Raw genomic sequence first — 20,726 nt, 5'->3', positions numbered from 1 at the left:
CGCCAACAGGGTCTCTCGTCTCCTCCCAACTGTGGCCTTCCCGGGCGGCTGCGGTGCCCTATGGAGACGGTGGAGCTGGGGGGGTGACCGTGTGGCGCCCCCGACGGGCCGTCCTCCACCCCCACCGTCCTCTGGCCTCGCCCTTCTCCTCTCCTAACTCAACCCTGAATGGGGGGAAGGGAAAGGAGAGGGGCCGGGGGTCTCCCCACGCAGGGGTGCCCTGCAGCGCAGGCCACCTGAACGGGCTGGAAAGACTGAAGCAGCAGACACAGAGCCTGAACAGGCCTGTTTGTTCTGTTAACTGGGGACTGTCCCTACACAGACAACAATGGAGAATCCTCTAAAACGCCAGTGTCTCTCTTCAGTGGAAAAAACACACGTGTTGTCTGACCCTTCTAGAGGCGTCCACAGAACGTCCTATGAAGACGGAAACGGCCTCGGAGGCCTGCAGTCGGGGCGCGCACACTGTAAAGCCGTAACTGAATGAGAATGTGAATCACCGCCCGTGGCTAGTGGCCCAGCGGGTAGTGCAGGTCCACAGGACGTGGCCACACAGTGCCTTGTCTTCTGACTTCAGTGCACACACAACACAGGCCCTGGGGGGCTGCTTCCGAGCCGCCTCCCGACACGGGCCCGTGCGCTGAGCCCTCGACGCCAGCAGCTTGTTACCTGGCGACCTGCACACATTTCACGCTCCTCCGAAGTGACCTCGAAACGCGGCTCAGGCCGTGCCTGGCGGGATGCCGGTGCACAGTGCGGCCTTGCCCAGACGCGCCCCCGCTGCCCACAGTGGCCGGCGGCGCACATACCTGGACCGGCTGCCTGAGAACGAGCTGCGTCTGGAAGACCGGCTGGTGTAGGAGCTGTAGGAGGACGAGCGGGAGCGCGAGCGGGACGAGCCGGAGCCAGAGTACGAGGACGACCGTGACGATGACCTAGAGTGTCCAAGGACAGGGCTGGGGGAGGGGCCGGTCTTCCTCCACCTCCAGCCTGGCCGCCGGGACCCGCTATCCTCAGGTGCCGACCCAGGTGACGTGGCCCCAGGCCACCTGCTCCCGCACCCCCCTCGTCCTCCATCCCTGCCTGTGCACACCGGCCACCTGGCCACACACCCACGCCCACCCGGCCTCTGGACCCCTCTGTGGGCGTGCCGCAGTCCAGTTCCCTTTCTGGTGGGAACAGGGTTTAGAAAGCAAGACGTGGGTAGGTGTGTGCTCACTACTGCTGGCGGGCAGCTTCCAGGCCCCGGCTGGACAGAGCCCCCCGTGCGGTCACACATGGATTCCTCTCTACCCATCTGGGCACTGACCTCCCCAGGCCCTGGCTAGCATGGCGGGCTCCTGCCGGCCTCCCACCCCCACTGCGGGCCTGCCTGCTTGTTCCCACCCAGTCACGCTGCAGCCCACACCGCGGGAGGAAGAGAGGGGCTGCCTCCATGGCCGGGCTCGCGCCATCCTCCTGGCCTTCTGCCTCCTGGGGTCTCTCCCAGAGGGACTGTGTGAGCTCTCCCTGCCTCGCTGGCCCCCTCACCGGGTCTCCGTTCTGGGTTGCCAGCATCCTGGCTGAGGTCAACCGTTCCTTTTGGGGGTGTGAAGCCTTACGGAAGTTGTAAGCCTCAGCTCTGTCTGCCGCTGATGCCCCAGCGCCCCAGTTACTCAGTGAATCTCTTCTAGACCAACAGGCGCCCCTTGAGCCCTGCTGACTGTCCTCGGGCCAGCGTGGGGTAGCCCTCTGGCGGCGTCCGAGCACCGTCACTGTGACTGGCCAGCCCCCTTACCTGGAGGAATTGGAGGCAGAGGCCGATGAGGCTGATGTTTTCCGGCGCCTTCGTGCCCGGCTAGGGGAGACGGACACCCCGAGTTTCTTCTTGGGAGACTTGGACCGGCGCCAAGGGTCCTTCCACTCATCCGCTCGCTTCACCTGAGGTCCCGCAGCGGCGGCCTCCTTCTTTGGTGGCTCAGCTTGACGGCTAAAATCAGAGGTGTTAGCCACTCTGGGACCGTCCTCTGTGACAGCAGTGCCGCCGGTGAAGGAAACAGAGCAGGGTGGCAGCATAAGCGCCTGCTTCAGGGGGAGCCTGACAAGTAACGGGTCACCCACCAGGGCCACAGAGCTCACTGCCAGCATGACAAGCAGAGCCAACACCACAGACAGTCTCCACGCACGTGTCCTTCCTGGAGGAACATGTTCTTCTTTCTCCTTCACGGACACTAAACACACTGGTACTCACTTTTTTGGGTGTAACGACTTAGAGAATTCCCCACCGTACTGCAAACTCTGCAAACAACGGGGTAGCCTTGTCTGCTATGTTCTCTCTAGAGCCGGCACACAGCAGGTGCAAGACAAATTCTTCGTTTAAGGGCAATAAATTACTTCTTGCCCTCCACTTATGGCCAACTCATCTTTGACAAAGCAGCAAAGAACGTTTAAAGGAAAAAAACCAGTCTCCTACACAAGTAGTGCTGGGAACATGGGACAGCCACACGCAGAAGATTGAAACTGGACCATTTCCTTACACCACACACGAAAACAGACACTAGATGGCTGAAAGACCTCAACGTGAGGCAGGAATCCATCAAAATCCTTGAGGAGAACACAGGCAGCAACCTCTTCGACCTCAGCCGCAGCAACTTCTTCCTAGAAACATCTCCAAAGGCGGGGAAGCAAGGGCAGAAATGAACTGTTGGGGCTTCATCAAGATCAAAAGCTTCTGCACAGCAAAGGAAATAGTCAACAAAATTAAAGGACAACTGACAAAATGGGAGAAGACATTTGCAAACAACCTATCAGATAAAGGGCTAGTATCCAAAATCTATAAAAAACGTATCAAACTCAACACCCAAAGAACAAAGAATCCAATCAAGAAATGGGCAGAGGACATGAACAGACATTTCTGCAAAGAAGACATCCAGATGGCCAACAGACACATGAGAAAGTGCTCCACATCACTGGGCACCAGGGAAATACAAATCAGAACCACAATGAGATGCCAGTCAGAATGGCTAAAATGAGCAAGTCAGGAAACGACAGATGCTGGCGAGGATGTGGAGAAAGGGGAATCCCCCTACACTGTTGGTGGGAATGCAAGCTGGTGCAGCCACTCTGGAAAACAGCACGGAGGTTCCTCAAAAAGCTGACAATAGAGCTACCCTATGACCCAGCAATTGCACTGCTGGGTATTTACCCTAAAGATACAAACGTAATCCGGAGGGGCACGTGCACTCGAATGTTTATAGCAGCAACGTCCACAGTAGCCAAACTTTGGAGAGAACCTAGATGTCCATCAACAGATGAGTGGATAATGAAGATGTGGTATGTGTACACAACGGAATACTACGCAGTCATCCATAGAAATGAAATCTCGCCATCTGTGACGACGTGGATGGAACTAGAGGGTATTAGGCTGCGTGAAATAAGTCAATCAGAGAAAGACAATGATCATATGGTTTCACTCATACGTAGAATTTAAGGAACAAAACCCATGAACATGAAGAAAGAGGGAAAAAGCAAAGCAAACTGGAAGAGAATCTTAACTCTAGAAACAAACTGAAGGTTGCTGGAAGGTGGGGGTGGGTAACTGGGTGACGGGCATTCAGGAGGGCGCGTGATGGGCTGAGTACTGGGTTTTCTATGCAAATGCTAGACAACTGAATACTACATCTGAAACGAATCATGTACCACGTGCTGGCTAACTGAATTAATATAAAACATTTTTAAAAACGCCCTAAGGACACATTAAACTGAAGCATAAAATCCCTGTTATATTGGCCCTAAACCCCAAGAGTGTTTACCATAGTTCAGAAGCTTGTATTATTGGAAAGGTAATCGCAGAAGGAAGTGAAACCTGTCAATGCCAGCCTGTCCCAGGCCAGCCCGGGGCTGCCATTCCTCCCTCCATCCTGTGCTACTCTCGTCCTAAGAACGCCGGTGTGGGGTTCTTCCTCAGTCAGCATGGTGGCCCAGCTCGGCCGGCCTGCAGCCCCTCTGACAGGGCAGCAGGGCAGACAGAAAGCGAGGGACAGACCCCTCTTGTCACCATTAACTGTACTGGGAGCTCTGGCAGCAGGGAGGGAGAGAAAGGACAGAGTGCCGCTGCCCGTCCCCTTCATGGCCGGAAAAGAAATCCACGGAGGGGGCAGTGGTGGCCAAAGCAGGCCATCGCCGCCTCCAAGAGTCAACCTTTCCTCCCCAGGGAGACTCTCGCAGGCACTCTGGGGGTAACACTGTGGGCTTCGTGGTGAGCTGCCCTTTCCCCGGGAGGGGCCGCCAGCCCACGCACACCGAGCCACCGGCCAGCGCCTCCTTCCCTCTGAAAGGCCGGTACCAGGCCTGGTAGTGACCCCGCAAAACGACAGATCCCCCAAAGGGTGGCAAATGGGGGGGGGGGTCCTGATTTTAATTAATTTGTACGTAGACAACCATTTTCATTTTTTACTTATTTTCAACAGTTACTCACTAGGACAAATGATTTGGCTTGTTTTATGGAAATGATGTAGTTTCTTCTTAAAATGTATTTAACCCTAAAAAGCAAAAATAACGAAAAATATAAACAGTGTCCATGGGCCCTGGACACAGAAAACCATGCTGGCGGCACAAGAATGAAGCAGTTTAGGGAGCAGCTGCGGGACCGGTGATCTGCAGACCACCGGACTCAGACACTGCTGAGCAAGGCCACAGATCTGGGGACCCGGACCAGGGAGCAACAGTTTCTGGCTTGGACACAGAACTGGAACCGTCCACGTTAATGGCAGATGTTTTGGCGAAACGACTGAATGGACACCCAATAAAGAGCTCCTGGGAAACCCCGGGGGGGAAGCACGCCCGGCACTGGGGAGGACCGGCGGAGGCAGGAGGCACGCCCTCGGACTTCCACGCGGGGGGCCACGTGGGCCGGCAGCCACTGTCCAGGCTGTCTGTCCTTCCTCACTGTTTTCTTTGTTCTTTACAAAGTTCTCCACACTTTGCTACCCCACCCTGTTTCATGTCTATCACAGAAAACCCCCAAGTGTTACTTAAGAAACGTTTCCCTCCTGCAGAGGACAGCTTCTGCTATGCCGACGAGCACACAGGCCCAGGAGTTTTACTAATGCTTGGTCTTAGCGACACGTTCTCATCTCTCACGAGGCCCCCCTGCAGAAGGAAGGGGCTCCGGGGCTCCAACCCGTGCCGCTGCAGGGCCAAGTGGCTCTTATGGCCGTGGCTGCCGACCCTCAGCGGCCTCTTGGCCGCACACCGGCAGGGACGGGAGAGAAGACGCCCCGCGCAGGTCCATAAGCTGAACGTGACCTGTCGGTAAGGCAGCATGGCTGGTGCGGCTGTGCTCTGAAGCCCCGCAGGGCCGCAGCCCTGCCCCGGAGCCTAGGACCCGGACGGTGCGGCTGGCGTCAGGTGGGTGCCCGGCCCCAGAGTCCGACCACCTGACAAACGCTGCACCAAACCGAATCGGAAACCCCGTGGGCAGGTCAGCGGGTCAACAGTCTGAAGACGCAGGGGCGGGGAGGCGGCGGGAGGGCCGGGCGCAGCAGGGGCAGCGGGCCAGCGTTTGCATAAACCCTGCTCCACAGAGAGGGGAAACGGCCTCGCTCTGCCCAAGGAAGGGGCCTTCCCCAGCCCTGTGACCGCGCACTCTTATCTTCCGGGCTCCAAGGCTCCGCTCGAGGCCTGGAGAGGGACTCCGGGGAGCAAAGGTCAGCAGCCAGGCCTGCCAAACACAGACGCCACACAGTACAACCCCGGCCCGACAACTCACAACACGCCTCGCACGTCACATCAGGGCTCAGAGGCATGAGACGTCCGTGACATGAGGCCGCGACATCAAGGTGTTTGGAAACACCGAACAGAGCAGCTGCCAAGTTTGGGGTCAAAGATGACGCGAGAGAAAACAGAAAGGTGTTCTTCTAAAATCGAAAGGCCTAGGCAGCCAATAAAGGTCCAGGAAAAGGGACTTAGAAGTGACTGAACTCTTCACACTCCAGTCACAGCACTTGTCACGGGACAGCTTGGCCGCGACTGCATTCTGGGAGCCTCTGTGGGGCTTTCGATGAAAGCCTGAGCTGTGATCACCTCCCCTAAGCCCTGGGCAGAAACCGCCACCGGGGGTCCATGTGGCTGGGCTGCCACACCCCTCCGTGGGACTTCTGGGTGGGCCCCCAGTGCACCCTGCTGAGCGCCACGCCTGGGAAGAGACCCAGGGGCCGGCAAGGCACGCCTCCCTCGGGGTGCTCGCCTTGCGTGGAAGTTCCACTTCTTCCTGGTCTCAGACTCTGCGGAGCTTTTACGACCCACCCCGGCGCCCTACAAGCCCTCTTCCAGCCTTGGCCAGGCCATGGGTCCCTCTCGCAACAGACACACAGTAAGATGCGAAGAACGTAGACCGGCCGCTCGCGGTTCTCATTCTGGTGCCCCCCAGGCCCTGACAGAAGCCTGCAACGCCGGCCGATGCACGCCCCATCAGTGAGGCGCACAGCAGCACCCCGGAACCCTGACATTTCCAGGGGGGGAAGCCGGGTCCTGACCAGAGGGGCCCAAGGGCGGGTCACTGCTGTGGACGGTTCCCCCGGGGGTGGGGGGGGCAGGACAGACAGCCTTTCCCAAGTGAGAGGGCATCCGGTGACAGACCCACCACGTTCACTCTCCAACTACGAAAACATCCCTGAACTTCATCAGGAACAAGTAAACCTGAGAGAGGGGACAGCAGAGGGGACAGGCCCGTTCCCACCCACTTCCACTTTAACTTCTGGCTGAACAGAAGGAAGAAAAGCCTCCTGTTTCAGTGGGTAAGCGGCATTCCCGTCCACTTCCTGACCGCTGCAAGGCCCATGACGTTGCCCGAGGCTCCTCACGGCTCCCGCCCCTGCAGCCTCCCCCGTAAGAACCCAAAGTTCCCCCCGGGGGCGGGTCACGCTTGAGGCGGCTCAGCGGCACGTCCTTCTGCCTCATGGCTGCATCCATGTCCACGGGCATTTCTCCAACCCCTGCTGACCACAGATGTGCGGCCTTAGACGCGCGTACACAGGGGAATGCGACCGTCTGCCTTTTTGTCTTCGGCAGTCGGGCAGCTTCTGGAGCATGCAGTCGCTTACGTCCCGGGCACAACGACCTCCTCGGGGGCAAGCGGTTCAGCCGTGCCCAGGACGGACAAGAGGTCAGGACAGTGAGCTAAGGTTTATTGCATCTCCAGACGAGTGCCTTTTGCCCTAACCAAAGATTACTGACTGTTCCGACGCCAGGCCCAAGAGCGGCTCGGAGCGATCTCCAGGGCCGGGCTCATCAGGAAGCACGAAACGTCACGCGGCGGGGAGCAGAGTGGGAGGCTGGGGCGACCTGCCGGCCCACGGCCTCGGGACAAGGCCCACCCGCTTCCGTGGGGCCACGTACACCCCGCAGGGCTCCTGACAGCCATCTGGGTGTGGTCGTCGGACACCAGCACGCAGGTCTAGGGCCGTGTGATCAAGCACAACTTGCCACGTTCAGGGTCCTGATGCCGACAAGCCGCAGCGCTGCGCGAGAGAGGGGCTGAGGAGCCACGACACTGCGGCGAGGGTGACAGGCAGCAGGAGTGGAGAGCGGCGCTCAGACAACCGGGAGAGTCCGCAGAGGGGAAACCTAATGTGTAGTTGTTGCAAAACACAGAGCAGACCGGAGCGAGGGTCACCTTCTCTCTAGGGCGGCAGATGGCCGTGCTGCCTCGGACGGGACACACACGGCAGCGGTTCCAGCGCAGCTCACGTGGCTACAACCAACCTCCCTTGCTTTGGTGCTTCCGGCCTCCGAGGGGAGTCCAGAGCAGTGGCGGCCTCTGGGAAGGGTTCTGGGAGCCCTGTCAAGACGGGCGTGAATGCCTGCCGACCGCCAACCCACCCTGGGCCCCTGGGGGCCTCACACTGGATGCAGGCCCCTGGCACCCTGAGACGAGAAGCCCTCGGTGGAGACGGCAGGCAGGAACCGGGCTCCCTCGAGAGGACGGAGGAGAGCTCCCGGGAAGTGAGGAGCCTGCCCTCTTGGCCCCAACGGGCACCAAACCTCACACGTGCATCTGAACATGAGCGAAGTGCTTTAAGCAGTCCGGGCAATCCCTCCAGGAAGATCCCAATTACTACCTTTATCTAGAATGAAATTAATTTGCATATGCCAAAGAGCACCCTAATTACCGCCCAGCTCTGCCCGGGGCGGCACGCCCAAAGATCAGAAGGTTTCACGAAAGGGATTTCCCTCTATTTACATAGATGCGTTCCACAGAAATGCTTACAAGGTTTTGCTCAAGGCCTAATTCCAGACGGGAACCCTAAAGGGGGCAAGAGACCACGGCCCCGGGCCTTGGCCATCTAGAGGAAAGCTCGTCAGAACCCCCGGAGGGAGATGTTCCACAGAAAACACTTGCCAAGCAGCCCCGTGGGAATGGCCCGGCTCCGGCGGGGCAGGCGGGAGAAGGACAGAGGAGACAGGGGACGGCGGTGGGGGCGGGGGGCTGGGGGGCTAAGACCCAGGGAGCCGGGCACTCTGCCGGCACATGGTCCTCGCCGCGCCTCACCCCACCGGGCCGAGGCTGTGCCCCGCTGCTGGGCCACGGGCATCTGGGTAGCAAGAGCTCTCGCCGGCCGCAGACAAGCCACACCGAGTCTATCCTCACCAACTGCCACGTGTGCCCATCTGACTCTGCAACGAGCAGTCCTGGGGCCAATCCGACCCCACTGCAGCGTCCTCGAGCACCAGCAAAGACGAAGGCTTCCCACTCTACTCTGAATGCAGTCATGACTGTCTCCTACTTGAGGGGAGAAAAGTGCTTCCCATCCAGCTGTTGATGTAAAATCCCCACCCTGTCCTAGGTAGGTAAGTAAACTGATCTAGAAAAGGGAGCCGACACAAACGTACTAGGCAGGGAAATTCAGCCGCCTCCTAAAGTGGTCACGCCAGCTCCGGTGCTCAAAGGGAAAGGAAACAGGAGGACCGTGCTGGAAATTCTGCTCTGGGGAAACCCTAGCCCTTTGTGCTGGCCCAGGGCTGGCGGGGTTCCAGCCAGGGTGATCAAAGATGGGGTTCAAGACTCCCCAGCAGCAATGAGAGGCTGAATCCAGACCAAGGAACAGGGCACACCTGCCTCTGCCCACAGGAGCATGAGTGAGGGTCTGGGGAAGGAAAGGGAGCTGGAGGGGAGCCTAGCAAAAGGAAGAAGACACCAGGGGAGAGCAGGTCTGCCCGGTCTGGTGAGAAAGCTGCATCTCATTTTAGGAAGAATCCACATAGTCCCGCCTCCTGAACCTGCCCCAGCTGGCTCAGCGCTCCCACTGACCCTGCCCTTCACCCGAAGGCCCGAGGCTGTGCAAATGCAGGGCTTGAGGCTGGTCTTCACAGGGATCTGGTGCCTGGGGCCTAAGCCAGTACACAGCAGTCTTTTTGGATTCACATGCATACCCCGTGGAGGGGCCAGGCAGCACCGGGAACACGAGGGCCAGAAGGGCATCTGTCCCACAGGTTAGCAACAAGCAGAGATGGACACGGCCACTTGCACAGCTGTCCTCCCTCCAAGAGGTGCTAAAAGTACACTCAGGTGTATAAAAATGTCCCTGAGCTGGACACACAGACACTTGACTTGGAGCTATCTGGCTTCTTGGAAACAAGCAGGACATGTGGAGGGGATGGGGGACGGCGGTCCGTAGCCAGAGTACGTAGGAGGAAACACACTCGAAAGCCATCCAAGCACTGGAGTGGACCAGCGGATATGCCTCGGGATGCCAGAGAGTGACGGGGCAGAGTCACAGCCTCGACATCATCCGCCCATCTTCCCTGTGTCTCTTCTTTCCAGACCAGGCATCTGGACACGCGGGAAAACAGCTTTTAGGCACCTGGAGAGCTGAACTCCGTCCGCAACTTCATCAGTCCTGCAATGTTCGCTATGACAAAGTAACAAGGGAGGCTACTACCCAACCCCAAACTTACTAACAGCACCATCAAGTGTCTGTGGGCTCCAGCTCTGGCCTGGGCTGCGACGGGGGCCCGATGCTGTGGCGGCCTGCAGGGGACTGCGCTGAAGAAGGCAACAGGTGGTAACACATCGTCCACAGTCACGTGACATCAAGGAGCGCTAAGAGCCACGATGAACTATCTAGCAGGGCGGGAGCAGGCGGGGAGGCCCCTCCCAGCAGCAAGATGTGAGCCTCGTCCTGGAGACACGGAGGCGGGGCACAGGCTGATGGTCAGCGAAGTCTGCGGCGTGAGCAGAGGGAGCTGGGCCTCCTGCTCCAGCAGCGCTCCCAGAGCAGACACAGCCCCGCCGTGGAGCCCGCACTGCACTTGTCCTGCGCATCTTGGGGAAAAGGGCTTCTATCAAAACGGGGCTGCAACGGCCCAACGCTAGGAAGACGAGAATCGAGCGCTGCCGCTTGCACGCAGCTACACCTTCAGGACAGCGTCAAGAGGCCGCCGCGGCCCGGACGGTCATAAAGCTGTCGGAAAACAGCGGTCTCAGCGCGTCCGCAATGTTCAGTGCATTCTGAATGTTCTTTAAAAACATTGTTTTGCCCAATGTTAGGAAAGTATGAGAAAATACAGCACATTACTGAGGACAATCTATCACGATCTGGAGGAAGGGAAGAGTGAAAACCTGTGCTCACAGAGACTGCGCACCTGCTGCTTCCTGCCAGAAACAGCTGCACAAGGGGCTGGTCTCAGCAGAGAGAACAGGAGCCTGGCTTCATACACCAAAAAACTGTAACTGACAAATAAATTCGGTACAAAGGAAACAAAGGATATAAAGTCAATGTCACACACAATCGGTTGCATTCTTACACACTAACAACCCGAAAAAAACAACCAAGGAACATTCTCATTAACAACCGCATCAAAGTACACTGGGGGACACCTGGGCCGCTCAGTCACTTAAGTGGCTGCCTTCAGCTTGGGTCATGATCCCAGCGTCCTGGGATCAAGTCCTACATTAGGCTCCTTGCTCCGCAGGGAGGCTGCTTCTCCCTCTGCCTCTGCCTGCCAGTGCTCTTTCTGACAAATAAAATCTTAAAAAAAAAAAAAAAAATACACTGGGGGTGACTGGGTGGCTGAGATGGTTAAGCGTCTGCCTTCCGCTCAGTTACTGATCCCCAGGGTCCTGGGATCAAGCCCTGCATCAGGCTCTCTGCTCAGTGGAAGTCTGTTTCTCCCTCTCCATCTGCCCCTCTTAAAAATACTCTTAAAATACTCTTAAAAATACATAAAAATCTTAAAAAAAAAAAAGTACACAGAAATAAATTGAGCCAAGGGGGGTGAAAGATATAGATACTGAAAATTATAAGACATTAATGGAAGAAACTGAAGACCACACAGATAAAGAGACATATATCCCGTGTTCACTGACTGGAAGAAAGGATACTATAAAAATGTCCCCGGGCCGCCTGGGTGGCTCAGTGGGTTAAAGCCTCTGCCTTCGGCTCAGGTCATGATCTCAGGGTCCTGGGATCGAGTCCCACATCGGGCTCCCTGCTCAGCGGGGAGCCTGCTTCCCCCTCTCTCTGCCTGCCTCTCTGCCTGCTTGTGATCTCTGTCAATAGAGCCAAAGAGCCAGAGCAAGAACAAAGCTGGAGGCGTCAGGCTTCCCGATCTCAGACTGCATCATTAAGTCTGAGTCATCCCAACTGCACAGTATCACGTAAAAACAGCCACAGATCAGGGCGCCTAGCGGGCTCAGCCCACAGAGTGCAGGACTCTTGGTCTCAGAGTCGTGAGTTCAAGCCCCATGCTGGGTATAGAGGTTACGTACAAAAACCCAAAAACTAAAAAACAAGAACAGACACAGGGCAATGGAACAGAAATGAAAGCCCAGAAAGAAACCCACACATATACAGCCCATCACGACACAGAAGGCAAGAACATGCAACGGGTAAGGGCAGTCCCTTCAATGAATGGTGTTGGGGACACTAGAAAGCCACCGGCAGAATGAAACTGGACCCCCACCTCACACTGCACCACAAATAACTCCACGTGGATTAAAGACTCAAAATGGTGAGATGACCCAAAACCATGAAGTTCCTAGAAGAAAACACGGGAACAAAAGCTCCTTGATACGCATCTCAGTAAAAAGTCTGTCTGATCAAGACATCTGCAGCACAGGAAACAAGATAAAGCATAAATAAGTGTGATCACTGCACTCTACCCCGAGACTAGTAATACAATATGCGTTAATTAATGGAACTTATATAAAAAATATATATCTGAGGATGGAAAGTGAATTAATCAATAAGCAGGACCACATTCAACTAAAAAGCTTTTGCACAGAAAAAATAATAATAAAACGAAAAGACAACCTACAAGAATAAGAAAAAATAAGTACAAACCATCTACCAGATAAGGGGTTAACATACAAACTATGCCAAGAAATTCGTACAACTCAAGAGCCAAAAGAAATCGGACTTAAAATGGGCAATTTCCTGACCATTTTGTAAAAGAGGACATCCAGACGGCTAACAGGTCCGTGAAAAGATGCTCAGCACCTCTAATGATCAGGGAGGGACATGCAGGTCAAACCCACAATGAGGTATCACGCCCCACCTCTTCAAGTGGCCGAAATCCAAAGCAGAGCTGGTCACCGTGTCAGTGAGGATGAGGGAAAGGGAAGCCGGCGTGGCCCGGCCCCCACTTCCGGCTAAGCACCCAGAGGACATGAGATCAGAAAGAGACGTCTGCACTCGCCTGCTCGCCTCAGCCGTGTTCTCAACAGGAGCCTGTGGCTGGACACACGATCAAGGCAATGTGGACGGACCGCACGATGGTTACGGCTCAGCCACGGAAAGGAGGCTTGTCCCGCCTTCGGTGAGGACTCCGATGGCGACCGAGAAGTGGGCTGAGTAAGTCAGACAAAGAAAGCGTCTCTGTTCTCACTGTGCCTGGTCACTTACATGTGGCATCCTTTTCTTTCCCTTAAAGAGTATTTATTTCACAGAGAGAGAGGGAGGGAGAGAGAGGGAGAGCAAGAAAGGGAAGAAAGCAGGGGAATGGGAGAGGGAGAAGCAGGCTTCCTGTCGATCAGGGAGCCCAATGCTCGTCCCAAGATGCTGGGATCGCAACCTGATCCGTGGGCAGGTGCCGAATGACTGAGACCCCCAGGCACCCCTTCTAACTGGAGCCTAACAGAGCCGCGCTCATGGAGACCAACAGCAGAACAGCGGGTGCCAGGGCTGAGGCTGCCAGACACGGGGAGCTGCTCCCACTCCAGTCAGAAGAGGAGTAAGTCTGAGGATCTCGTGTAGCCACAGGAGCTGCAGCGAGGGATTCTGGCTTGTGCCCGTGAAAGCTGCCACGAGGGTAGATCTGTCGTGTTCTCCCCATGCACGTGCGGCGGTGCCGGTGCTGACGGACAGCGGAGGCCGTTCTGCGGCACGGAGGCAGGGCCACGCATCACACCGTGTATTTTAAGTTTGTGCAATGTCACACGTCAGCACATGTTAACTGCGCCTAATAAAGCTGGAAAAAATGTAAAAAAAGAGGCTTTTCCTCAAAAAAAGAAAAAATGGACATCATCAAGAAGGCGAACCTGAGAATGCAAAGTTCGGTGGGGGTGCGCACGCGCACGAGGGTGCTGGACAAGGGGTTTGTATCCAGAACACATTCAACTCAGAAATAAAGACAGTGCGCAAATAATAAAATAAGGAATAGGGAAAAGGATCTGAATAGACGTTTCTTTAAAGAACATACACCAAGAAGCGCATGAAAAGAGGCTCAGGAAAATGAAAATGAAGCCACAGCAAGCTCCCAGGTCACCCCCGGCAGGACGGCCGCCACCGCAGCAAAGGTAGACGATAATGAATCATCTGGGGGAGGGTTCCAGCCCTCACACATTCCTGGTGGGAATGTGAAGGGATGCAGCTATCTAGGAAGATTCTAGAAATTCCTCCAAAGGTTAAACACAGTTACCATACGATCCAGCAGCTCCACTCCGAGCTGTACGCCCAAGGGAAGCAAGAGCGACTCCCACACACACACGTGCACGCGAATGCTCACGTTCACAACAGCCGAAAGGCAGGAATAACCTAAGTGTCCGTCTGTGGCCGAGCAGGTAAACAAACAGCCGTACACACCCTCACACCACAGAGTAGCAGCCAGCGCAAAAGGGAGCGGAGTAAGGGTACGTGAACCTCGGAAAACATCTTGCCAAGGGAAAGGAGCCAATCACAGAAGCCCGCATGTGTGACCCCACTCGTGCACTGTCCAGCAGCAGCACATCTACAGACAGAAAGTGGGTTGCTGCTGCCAGGGCTGGGCGGCGTCTGGGGGAGGACGAGTGCAGCGCCTCCGTGCTGAGTGTCCTACACACCGCGGACCTTGCCCGCTGCCAAGAGACATACTGCAGGGCACACACATGTCCTCTCACGAGGCCGCAAACACAGACCAAACTTCTCCAGTTCCGTGATTTTCTGAGGATCACCCGACCCGCTCTAGTACTCAAATATACATATGCACGTATTCTATTTATTTTTCAAAGATATATTTGTTTTAGAGACAAAGAGAGAGAGAGCAAGTAGTGGGACGGGGAGAGGGAGAGAGAAAAACTCAAGCAGACACCGAACACAGAGCCTGACGTGGTGCTTGATTCCAAGACTGTGAGACCACGACTTGAGCCGCAATCACCAGCCGACGACAACGGACACCCTGGTGCCCCCGTGTGTATTTTAAACAAGGGCTGGCTGAAGGCCCAGAACCTGCCTGGTCTCTAGGGCCGCTGCTGAGCTGCATGCTGTCGGCGCCCACCCTGCGGTCACCCTGGCAGCTCTCCTGATGCAGGGCACCGAGGCGAGCACCCAGAGAAGGGCTGCCTGGAGGCCTGTCCTCCACTGGCGGACACGAGAGCCCACATGGTGGCCAGCAACCTCCTACCCTCGCTGCCAAAGCAGGGGCACTGGGAATTCACAACTTTCCCGATTTTAAGGCAACGAGAAGGAGCACCTGGCGTGCGCTCCCACCGTAACGCACCCGTTCCGGGAGGGGGCGGCACCCGCCCCTCAAAACACACCAGCATTTCTCAGCAAGGATTATGGGCGCAGGACTACGGCCAGCAGACAGGACCCGTGAGCATCTGGCGAGGCCCCTTCTCTCCGGGCCCGGGGCCACGAACCCAGAGCCCAGGGGGCGGATGGCCTACCTTGGTGGCTGCGGGGAACGGGGCTTCGGCTTCTCCTTCTCCTTCTCGCGCTCCTTCTCGCGGTCACGGTCTCTGTGCTGCCGGTCCTTCTCGTCCCGCTTGGCTCGCTCTCTCTCCCACTCCTCCTTCCTCCGCTGCCGCTCCTTGTCCCGCTCCCGCTCGCGCTCCCGCTCGCGCTCCCGCTGCCGGCGCTCCCGCTCTCGGTCCCGCTCCCGCTCCCGCTCGCGCTCCCGCTGCCGGTTCTCCCGCTCCCGCTCGCGCTCCCGGTCCTAAAGCCAAACACACGTACTGGGTGGTGCCTGGCACCAAGGCCACGGGGATCGATCTCAAGTGATCACTCTGTTCCCAAGTTTCTCCTTAAAACACAGCATTACGTGGTGAGCCAGATTCCAGCTTGGGCTCCAAGCTGGCGGTTCAACACTACCTGTCTCCCGCCTCAGCCCTTCCAGCGAGGGCTGGACAGGACCCAGCAAGGCCTCCGGTGGTCTCGGCCCAAAGCATTCTGCTCAGGGGAGTCTGGTACAGAGGGGGTGACCCAAAGTGCTGGCCCTTGCTCTCCTATGCACAACCCTTCAACGCCCTTCTGAACCAGAAGTCTGCACCCATCCGTCCACTTGCGCTAATAGTCAAAGTTAAAACGGTAATGCCCGAATCACAGCGGGAAGATGGCTTTCAGGCTCCAGGAGGCTGTGGGAGGAAATGAAGCTCGTGTCTGCCCTTCCCCTGGCCCGACTCACGGACACGTAAGGGGGAGGCGGCGGCAAGGGACTCTAACAGGACTTACCGACCTTCCAGGCTGCCCTGCCTGGCGTGCACACTGCACCCCGGCAGCCTGGCCCCACGGACACGCTACCAGGGAGAGCAGCACAGGATGGTCGATCACGGTCCCACCATCCGTGGGCTCCCAGGAAGTCACCACCCTTTGTCCTCAAAACTCCATCACAAAGACCACCCTACTGCTCCCGCCCGACCTCTTCTAAGCAGCAGCTTTCTCCTCACTCTGAAAACATCAGGGACTCAAAGACTGAAACATCATCCATCGAAAAATACCAACACAGAACGGTCCTCCAGGAGACCACCACGGCACAGCTGGGGAGAGGCCCAGGTTACGCCAACGGAGGACAGCATGCTTCCAAACGGTACTGTTAAGAAGCCTGAAGGAGGAATCTGTTCGGGAGCGCGGAACACACTCCCGTGCCGGCTTACGTTAACAGGAATAACCCTCGCCACAAACCTAATTTTTAAAATTTTAAAATTTCACATCACAGTAGGAACACAAACTAAAGGAAGTCTGTCCACAGGTCACCACCAATTTAATCTCTGGATCTGAACTGCTTCTCCACAGAGAGTTAATCTGGGCTTGACACTGGTCCACCGGGCCAACACGCACGACTAGGCCGGTCCGCAGCCCCACACAGCGCAGAGGGCCCGCCGAGGAGCCGCGCGGCCCACTCACCCGGTAGCTGTGGTACGGCTCCGTCTCCGTGTACTGCACGCGGAAGTTCTCGTAGTGCCCGCCGCGCCAGAAGCGCTCGATGTCGTAGTCGTAATACGGGTCCGCGTAAGGCTCGAGTCTGAAAGCAGAGCCCAGAAAACATAAACCTCACCACTTGGGAATATGAACACCAGAACATGACATACAAGGTCAGCGAACTGAATCCGACACCATGTTAAGAGACCAGACCGTGACTCGGCATTTGTTCCAGGAGTGCGAGGCTGAGCGAACACGAGGAAATTCCTGCCTACACCGCACATCGCGACAGACCAGAGAGAAAAACCACAGGACCGCACCGACGGCTGGTGGCGGAGTCTGGGACGGGAGTGCCCACCCCCAGTGGCAGTCCTGGAAGGAAGCGGCAGTGGCGCTTCCCTGACGTGGCTGCACACGTGTCCCCTGTGGACTGAAGCAACCTCTTACTCAATGGGAACAGACGGGCACTTCTCTAAGGCCAGGCCACAGCCTTCATGAGCAGCCACCGGCGGGACAGGGGCCCGGCCACTGCAACCAGGAGGCAGCAGACCCGGCAAGAAGGAGAAGGAACCACACCCGGGAACTGAGACACAGTAAAGCCAACACAAGCAGCCAGAGGAGCCCAGTGAGGCAGGCAGAGACCAGAGCATCACCGCCGGGGAGACCGAGCAGAGCCGTCCGCGTTGACGACAGTCAGCGAGACGGAGGGGACTGCGGGACAAAGCACGGTAACCGGAAATGAGCAGAACGTGTTTCAGGAAAACGTCACAACTCTCGAGAGCACATAAAGAAATGGAAGAATGTTCCATGCTCACGGATTGGAAGAGCCAACACAGTTAAAATATGTACACATACGGAGAGCCCGGGTCTCCCAGTCGCTGAAGCATCTGCCTTTGGCTCAGGCCATGATCCTGAGGTCCAGGGATGCATCGGGCTCCCTGCTCAGCGGGGAGCCTGCTTCTCCCTCGCCCAGCAGCCCGCTTGTGCTCTCTCTCGCTCTTTCTCTCTCTTTCAAATAAATAAAATCTTAAAAATAAACAAATAAATACAATATCTACACAGTCCATGCAATCCGTACCAAAACCCCACCAGCATCTTGCACTGCTGGTTGGAACGTGAGCGGAGGCAGCCGCTCCGGGATACAGCGTGGAGGGGCCTCACGACACTGACACGAGAGCTTCCCAATGACCCGGCACCTGCACTACCCACTGTTCACCCAGAGGATACAGAGATACAGATTCCAGGGGACACGAGCACCCTAATGTTTACAACAGCTTTATCGACAACAGCCGGACTATGGGAAGAGCCCAGGTGTCCATCGGCAGACGAACGGATACAGAGGATGTGGGGTATACACACAAAGGAATATTACTCAGCCGTTGCAAAACAAAATCTTGCCATTTGCGATGAGGACGGAACTAGAGGCTGTTACGCTAAGTGAAATTAGTCCGAGAAAGACCATTACCATACGATCTCACTCATGTGGATGACTTCACTTGTACGTGGGATTTCAGAAACAGAACAGAGGATCACAGGGAAGGGAGGGCAAAATCATGTCAGACGACACTGGAGAGGGACACAAACCCTGAGAGACTCTTAACAGGGAACAAGCTGAGGAAGACGGAGGGTGTTCTGGGGAGGCTGGGGCGGGCGGGGAACGGGCTGAGGACGGCATCTGTCAGGATGAGCGCTGCGTGTTGTACGGAAGGGACGAATCACTGATTTCTCCTCCAGAAACCAATACTGCACTGTATGTTAACTATCTAAAATTAAAACAAAAGCACACAGAAAACACCGGAAAGACACAAAAACACGTGTGAATAAATGAGACGATGTTCTCTGTGTTTGGCAGGACGACTAGACACTGCCAAGAAGTCGGCTACCTGTCGGTTAATTCCCAGACGCAGGGCCCTCGCGGTGCACACAGCAGCGAGCCGCTGCGTGAGCCAGATGAGCTGGCCCCGGGTGCGCTGCAAGACAGAGGCTGGGGAGATTAGCCAAGAAACACGTGCCCTCCGGGACACCACGTTAGGAGGCCTTTCTGGGGAGGAAAGGAATGGCCCACGGGAATGTGACGGGAAGCCCAGAGACAGACCCCAGCAGGGAGGATAAAAGAGCCTCCCACAGGGACGAGGCAGACTTGTCATCGATGGGAAAGGGACCGCTGCTAACCACTAGGAGGGTGAGGAGACCACCACCTTACTACCCAGACCCAGAGGACCTGCTCTGGGGGTGCCTGGGACCCCAATGGAGGAACGAGAAAATGTAAACCCACCAACAGATGGGCATTCAGCCAGGGATTTCTGGGCTCCAGACCAACTCTCCCCTTGAGTAAGGTGGCGGGGGAAACCGAGGCACCTGCAACCCAGAGACCTGCCACTCGGGGTAAGCCTCAAGGCCCCCGCCTGATGGCCTCCAGCGAGTAGGCTGCTTTCTGGGAGGCCTCTCCCCCGGCTCCCCGGGACCCAACAGACGCCCCCAAGGCTGCCTCTTTCGTTCCAGGCAGCCAGACGTCTTCCGAAGCGCCTAAGCCGCACACGACCCAGGTCAGTTTGAAGACGAGAGTCGGGCCTGGTGAGGCCGGGATGCAGGCCCCGTGGCGACAGCCCCGTCGCAGCCCGCGGAGGCCCTAGCAAGCACATCCCCGAGCGGGCGTGAGGGTGCGCGTGCTCTCTAAAAAGGGCTGTTCTGGCTGATTCGTGTTTGGAAAGCGGGGTCAGCAGCGTGTGCACGGCCCCTGTCCTGCGGGACTGCTTGGCGCCGGAGGGGCAGGCCGTCAGGGCCCCGGTCCGCAGGTGACAGTGGCTTGGAGGACACATCCCGGGAAGGGTACCAGCCCAGGCCCCTGACTGCCGAGCGTTTCTGCGGCCTCCAGCTCCTGCAAGGACCCCCGGGCCCGTGTGCCAGCCCCTGCCTCCTGCGGCCCGGCGCCGCGCCCCTGCTCCCCGCCGGCCCGGCTGCCAGGCAGAGACGCTCCTCTGGCCTCCTTTGCTCCTTTCTGAAACAGCCTCCATGCCCGCCTGACCCCCCGACGCAGAGATGGAGAGAGGGGGCTCCCCGACGGAGGGGACAGGCTTTCCCGTCGGCTCTGCGAGGTCCCGCGGGCTGGCCGGCGTCGGCACCCAGCACCGCAGCGGTGGGAAGAAACTTGTCCCGTCACCACCCGGGGTCTGTCTAGGAAAGCGCTATTTTTACCAAACGACCCTGCTAGACACATTCATTCCGATACCAGCATGAAGAAAACACCCATTTCCCGCCCTTGCCACCGCCTCAGAGCTTCCTCCTAGCGTGCACCCCCGCGGGGCCAGAGCCGCCCGCACGGAGGCCACCGGCGCCCTTGCGTGACCGCGACTCCGCTCTCCATGCACAGCCAGCGGTGAGCTAGGCAGCCCAGGCCCCGAGAATGGGTGTCCGCGGCCTGGGAGCTTGGGGGAGGGCAGCAGAATCAGCCGCGAGGCTTGGCAGCAGCCAGCGACACACCCCCGGGGCCCGGGCGCTCTGATGCGGGCGTTTCTAACAACCCCCGCCCCCGTGTGCTGCTGGTCCCGTGGCCACCCCCAAGCTCAGCCCTCAGCCCTGTCCCCGCCTTCCCTGCCTGGCACGCGTAGGGACCTTGGTCATGGGGCTGTCCGGCTGCTGGCTGAGGAGCACCTCAGCCGTGGGCGCCTGGGAAAGGAGAGCCGGTCATGCTGGGCTTTTTGAGTTCTCCACGGATGCCCTTGAACTGCCGTGAAGTCACTTGCCCGGTGTCCCCGCCGCCCCGCGTGCTCGCTGTCAAGTGCCTTCCGTTCTGCCAGCTGCTCTGCGAGAGCCCGGTCCCCGGCACGTGCCATGGGGGCTGGGGAGGCTGGGGTGGAGAAGGGCCCTCTGTGTCCTCGCCCTGCCCACTGCCCGCACCACTCCTGCAGCCCGGCCTCCTCGCCCACTCCAGAGACGGCAGTGGCTGGCCAGTGTCCCCTCCTCAGTGACCGGAGTCCTAGTGCCTCCTCCAGCCTCTCCCCTCCCTCCCTCAGGGGGTGGGGACGCTGCTTCCAGTCTTCCTGGACAGGGGGTCTTTCCTTTAAATGCTCTACATTAAAATAGCTGGTGGGGGGCGTCTCCTCTGCTTAGTGAACCCCAGCTGACACAGCA

The 20,726-nt window shown here is 57.5% G+C and overlaps 1 protein-coding gene across 5 annotated transcripts in view; it reads right to left on the bottom strand.

The window, feature by feature from the left end:
* ZC3H18 (zinc finger CCCH-type containing 18) overlaps positions 1-20,726 on the bottom strand; it is a 59,782-nt gene that overhangs the window by 7,083 nt on the left and 31,973 nt on the right. For all 5 annotated transcript variants that reach the window (XM_059383482.1, XM_059383479.1, XM_059383484.1 and 2 more), the window contains 4 exons: positions 16,581-16,698; positions 15,125-15,393; positions 1,778-1,969; positions 810-935 (listed from right to left, as the gene is read on the bottom strand). In XM_059383482.1, the coding sequence (XP_059239465.1) occupies positions 810-935; positions 1,778-1,969; positions 15,125-15,393; positions 16,581-16,698 (705 nt within the window). The remainder of the gene's footprint in view (positions 1-809; positions 936-1,777; positions 1,970-15,124; positions 15,394-16,580; positions 16,699-20,726) is intronic.

Source organism: Mustela nigripes, chromosome 17 (assembly GCF_022355385.1).
Source record: "Mustela nigripes isolate SB6536 chromosome 17, MUSNIG.SB6536, whole genome shotgun sequence".
Classification (NCBI taxonomy): Eukaryota; Metazoa; Chordata; class Mammalia; order Carnivora; family Mustelidae; genus Mustela; species Mustela nigripes.
This window is presented reverse-complemented; position numbering and strand designations above follow the sequence as displayed.